The sequence below is a fragment of the Nuphar pumila genome, chromosome 7, assembly GCF_984573655.1.
Source record: "Nuphar pumila chromosome 7, dmNupPumi1.hap1.1, whole genome shotgun sequence".
NCBI classification, from domain to species: Eukaryota; Viridiplantae; Streptophyta; class Magnoliopsida; order Nymphaeales; family Nymphaeaceae; genus Nuphar; species Nuphar pumila.
In genome coordinates this window covers 35,075,922-35,081,816 of record NC_143255.1, presented here as the reverse complement: position 1 = coordinate 35,081,816, position 5,895 = coordinate 35,075,922, and the positions used below count along the sequence as shown (strand labels likewise).

At 40.6% G+C, this 5,895-nt stretch overlaps 1 protein-coding gene across 1 annotated transcript; it reads left to right on the top strand.

The window, feature by feature from the left end:
• The first annotated feature begins 400 nt into the window (after positions 1-400).
• Positions 401-1,769, top strand: LOC149831884 (uncharacterized). Its single transcript, XM_090012267.1, has one exon. It carries the CDS (start codon positions 444-446, stop codon positions 1,542-1,544), a length of 1,101 nt encoding a protein of 366 aa, XP_089868393.1. The 5' UTR covers positions 401-443; the 3' UTR covers positions 1,545-1,769.
• Positions 1,770-5,895: the final 4,126 nt, after the last annotated feature.

Genomic DNA, 5,895 nt, shown 5'->3' with positions numbered 1-5,895 from the left:
TTAATCGAATGTTGGCTAACCGGACACAGATTTGGACTCCGATGCGGATGTTGAAAGCTCATACTAAATCCATTTTACATGTATTCGGATTTTGATATTTGTCAAATCCAGATATCTTCCAATTTGATAGCACAAAATCGAAACCAAATATATACATTCAATTATATCCGTTACAGTTTTGGCTTACCAAATCTGAATAAACGAAATCGGATATGGCATAAAATCCAATCCATCGACATACCTACCCTCAGGGAAAGAAAAGAAAGACTCCATTCCTCGCTGGACACTTGATCATGATCCACTCGGTGATCCACCCTCTTTTGATTCTCTTCCCCTTAAAAGCATAAAATCAAGGGCGGTTCGTTCTAAAGGTTTCTCGTTTTGACCCACCACACTCACCCTCATCATCTCCCCCAAATCAGCCAATCCCCTCCCTCAGAGAGATGGCTTCACTTTGTTCTTCCACCTCCATGGCCTCTCTGTTCCTGTGCATCGCCGCACTCACCACCTTCCTCCTGGTCGGCGGCCCCAACCTCGTCGGGAGCCACCGCCACCACCACCCCATCGCCATCCCCACATCACCCTCCTTCTCCCCACGAGCCATCGCCTGGGACAAGGCCCACCACCGCTTCATCCTCGGCGGTGCCTCCACCCCGTACCCTTCCCTCCACTCCATCTCCGACGCCGGTGATCTTCAACCCCTTCTCCCCAACCTCCCCGAGTTCCCCAAAAACTCTGCCATCATCTCCCTCGCCATCGACGGCCACACCGACCGCCTCCTCGCTGTTGTCAACCCTTCCCCTGGCCGCCCCTCCGCCGTGCTTGGTGTCTACGACCTTGCTGGCCTCCAGCGTCTCTCCCTCACCCCGCTCCCTGGCACCGCCGGCTCCGCCGCTGCCGACTTTTCCGGCAACGCATTCATCACCGACCCTGCAGCCAACCTGGTCTATAAGATCAGCTCCGACGGCGTCCTCACGGTGCTATCGTCATCCCCGATACTTCAACTGCCTGAATCCGAATCGCCATCGGTCCGGCACGGTCTCACCGGGATTACTTTCATCAACAACGGTTTCCTCGTGGTGGGTCAGAAGGATTCCGGCAGAATTTTCCGGATCGATGCCGAAGATGGTATGACGAGATCGGTACTGATCTCCGGCGGCAACATCACTGGCGCAATCGCCTCCGCGGTCCGTCGAGACGGTAACCTTGTGGTGGTGGGAGAGAGGGTTTCTTGGTTGGTGAAGGAAAGGGATAACTGGGCAGAGGCCAGCATCATTGATCAGCTGAAATGGGGAGAGAGTGTGACAGCAATTGATGTTGCAGTGAGGGATGGTGATAAGGTCTATGTCCTGTTCAAGAGGGTAAATGGTGAGAAAGGGTCTGAGGCTGAGGAGTTCTTCCTTGAAGAAATTGAGTTCCCAAAGGAGGCAGAAGGAGAGCACGTCTGGGCATTTGTTTTTCTAGGTTTAGGGCTTGGTTATGTCATCTTTTGGAGGTTTCAGATGGGATCCTTGATGAGGAGCATGAACAAAAAGACTGCCTAAAGCAGCAGAAAGGCTTCTTCTTTCTTTCTTTAGGTTTCAGTTTTCATTTTCTGGTTTGTTGGTCATGTTGATAAACCATCCTGTACATATCCGCTTTAATTTTTGGCACAGGCATGAAAGAGTTATGGTTCGTTAAAGAACTGCAAAACTAGCAATTTTAGGATGGATTTTAATATTTTTGCGGTGATTTGAATATATGAAATAGTACAGTCCTGCTTTAATTAATTGATTATTGTTCGTTAAGAGCTTTTTTTTTCGATAAGTAAAGAAAAATTATTGAAAATTTGTAATGGAACAATAAGGATGAAGAGGTTTCATCCCCACTGCAACAGAGCATGCATGTCATAATGATTCATTTGTTAACTTCATACGGAGGAATTGGGATAATAGGCACCCAGTTTTTTTGTACCAATCCGGGAGAGGTTCGTTAAGAACTTCAAAACTAACAATTTTAGGATATAGTAGATGATAGAGTACACTCATGATTTAATTCTTTAGCATAAACATTGAAGCGTGAAGGTCTGTTACGAGCTGCCGAACATGTTTAGATATAACAAATGGTGAAGGTTAATCAACTGTTATCATTTTGATTTGTGAAATCCTCTGTGCCCAAGTTCTGTATTTGCTAGCTGTGTGTGTGTGTGTGTGTGTGTGTGTGTGTGTGTGTGTGTGTGTGCAGTATGCTCCAAGATTTCATTTAAGCACTATCAACACATGCACAAAGGACTTGGGCTTCAAGATTAAGATTGTTAAGTTTTCATACTGGTTTTGTTGATAGCAACGGTTACTGCAATGTTCTTTACCCTCATCCTACAGACGCAGGATTCACTGAAGAAGGGTTGAGGAAAGGGTATTGAATTCTTGAGATTTTTGGGGGGGGATCCATATGTTTTATTGGTCACTAAATGCAAAGCTGTCTCTCTTTAATTTCGTCTTCTAGTTACCACTGCAATTTTGTTCATTTATAAACAGATTGCATACTAGAAAAGCAACGTAACGCCTTCATTGCATTAATGTTTTGGTTCCCCCTGGCTTGCCTGGTGGAAAACAAAAAACAGAAATTTCAAATAACCTGAAGAATGAAGGTAAAACTTTCATTCAAGAAACAACTCTCATACCTTCAATCAGTCAGTATAATTAATTTAGCAGCCTATTAGCTGCTGGAAGGAAAGAAGCATCGACACAAAATATGTAACTCTCATAACATCAATTAGTTAATATGATAAATTTAGCATTGTATTCGCTGCTAGGAAGAAAAAAAAATGCAATCTTCAGTCTATTGAAACAAACGCTTTAGTTAGATAGCCTCTTATGCTATTTCTCAGTTTCTGAAGCAGTGTTTGCTCTACCTTCTTCAATGTTGCTTGTCATGGAATTTCTTTTATCTGGCCCCAATTCCTCCTGCCATTTCCTGAGGTTTAGATGGGAAGAGGAAAGATAAGTGCAGGGGAAGATGTTGTCATGGATACCATGGTCTGCCTTCTCAGAGGGTCATGCACTTGCCCTCTTAATCCGACTGTGCTGTCACTTGTGGAAAGAGGTGTGCCTTAAAACCAAGACAGAATTTTAGCATCTTAGTTTTCCATAGTAATGACCTTTCATTGGGACAAATTGGGTCAAGAACATTAAAACATAACAGATCCCAGGCTGTTAAAAGACTCAGCTACCTAGAGAACAAACTTGAACAGCAACCAAGGATGAGCAAAATATATGTGGAATTGAAGCATGAAAAATGAAATGTGAATATTTATGCCGTGGAGGGTGAAAAAAGAAAGGAAGAAAACAGAAGAAAAGTCATTCCAGCTCTCAGTTTCATAACAAGGTCAAATGAGACTAGATCAGACATCACAATCTCAATTGCTTATGGAGAAAATGTCAATTAATCAAAGAGAACCTAATCAAGTCTATATAGTCTTTGATTTTTCAACCTCATTGTACAACCATTTAGCCGTGCTGGGCTTGATGATTAAGGCTCTGTTTGGAAGATTGTGTTTGGCACTGAAATGTCAAACTCTGGATATCTGGACTTTTTAAGATTTGAGAGCCTTGGGAGTTGCCTCACACATGTTTGGGAGTTGGTATTCAGCAACCGGCCAGAATCGTCATCTAGCTTGCCAACTTCTGGCTCCCAAGCCGTCAATGGAGCATAAATGGGGATTAGAAAAGGAAGATGACAAGGGTGTCCACAATTGGAGTTGCCAACCGTAAAAACGAAGGTTGTAGATGGATGTGGAGCTATCAAATCCCATTGTATCTTCAAAGATTTGCCGCATCCAAGCTCCCAAACAGCAGTGGACCTTTAAAATTTGACAAATATCTTCCAACAACCCACCAATTACAGGCTCCCAAACACAGCCTTAAAACACGTTAATGGTGTTAACTAGTCAAAACTAGGTTGGTAGACATGTATGGCATCATCAGCATTGCTTTTCAAAAGCCAAGTTCTATAAAACCTACCCAGTCTTCCAAGTTGCTATGGAACTTAGGTACAAGGCACAAATCTTAGGCTGCGTTTGGGAGGAGGCATTTGGTGGGAGTTGGGGAAATATAAATATTGCAATTCAAGGGAAATGCATTTGAAAGAAAATATGGATTTCCATGATTGTTTGGAAGCAAGAGTAATTCCCTTAAGAATTCCGGTTTATAAGTCCACCTGACTCCCTTTGTGTTGTTTGGAATACAATTTTACATGTAATATGAATTGCAATAGGATTGAATCTCATGCATACTTTTAAGGGTACTAAGATTACCCAATAATAGATGCATCTAGCTTTAATAGAAGTAAATTAACTGAAAACTATAAACTAAAAGCATGTTTCATTAAAAAGTGAAACACAAAATTGGTAATCATTTCAATCAAACTATCTAATTTGTTATGCTGACCCAAGTATCAACCTCAAACTTCCTAATAATGGCCAAAAAACTTACATCTACAAGCTATAAATAAATTGGAATAGATATGAATCCAACCATACATTTTTTTTCGAAACAGTAATTCTAATCGAAAACACTCTGAATATGTAAATATAAACTGGTATCAGAAATAAAGTTGAGGTTAGGATCAAAGATTTGACCAAATCCAATCCATTTTCGACCCTATTATTAATATGACTAGAATAAAGGGACTCAAGTCTAATCATAATCTCATCATGATGCATGTTATTTGTAAATTATAACACAGATATGCTATCACATAAATAATCTCTTTCTATTATGCATGAGTTATCACAACTAACATGTCTATGTAATCATTTCATTGCAATACTTTCATGCATAGTCATTTTACGCATATCATGCTCATATTCAAGATCTATCTATCTAATCATGCTCATTCATACCATCAACAATAACATGCAACGCAAAAAAGTTTATTCACAACTAAAAATTACTTATAATATCTCTAAACTCGAATACGAATATTGGTCTCTGATCAAAATTGAGTCTCAAGATGCTCTAACAGTAGGATCTGATCATTACATGTGCATATTCGTATTAATATACATAACCTCTTATATTTTAATAAAATTACCAAAATATTTCTCTTGAGTAGACTCATCAGACCTCAATTTTGTACCTCTGATTTCATCAAAACTAGAGGACATAAAAATTCTCCTCTATGATACGAGTTCAACGCACCAAACCTCACTTGATTCTTATTTCAGAGTACAAAGTTATGCCCATTTTACCTAAATGGGTCTTGGGTACACACAAGAGTACTTTGTTCATTTCAATAATTATTTTCAAAATTCAAAAATAAATCGCAAACTGGATCTAGATTCACTTCTGATCTAGATCCAAAACTATCTGACTGAATCTAGACCCATTTCAAATCTGGATCTAGAATTGGTCCATGCAACAATGAGTTGGATGTGGATTCAGATTTGATCTGGATTCAGAACTGTCAGATTGGATCCAAACCCAGTTTTTATCTATATCTAGAATTGATCTATTTAGTTAGATCCATATCTAGTTCTGATTTGAATCCAATACTGATCTGAACCAGATCCAGTTCTGTTCTAGATACAAAATAGTCAGACCAGATCTAGACCCAGATCTCTCTAGATCCAGTTTCATTTGGATCAGTCTAGATTGACTGGATCCAGAGTCGGTTTGATCCAGATTAAACCATATCCGAACTAGGAACCGAGACCTAGTCAGACCTGACTCGACCTGGTTCACACCCAGACTGTTTCAGTCTATTTCAGTCTATCTAAACTAGTTCAATCCAGACCGGTTCGATTCTGAGCTGATTCAAGCTAAACTGGTTTGTTTTGAGCTGACTCGATCTGAATCGGTTTGACCCATTTTTTTTAACTCACCTGGGTCGCGCCCAAACCGACTTGATCTGTCC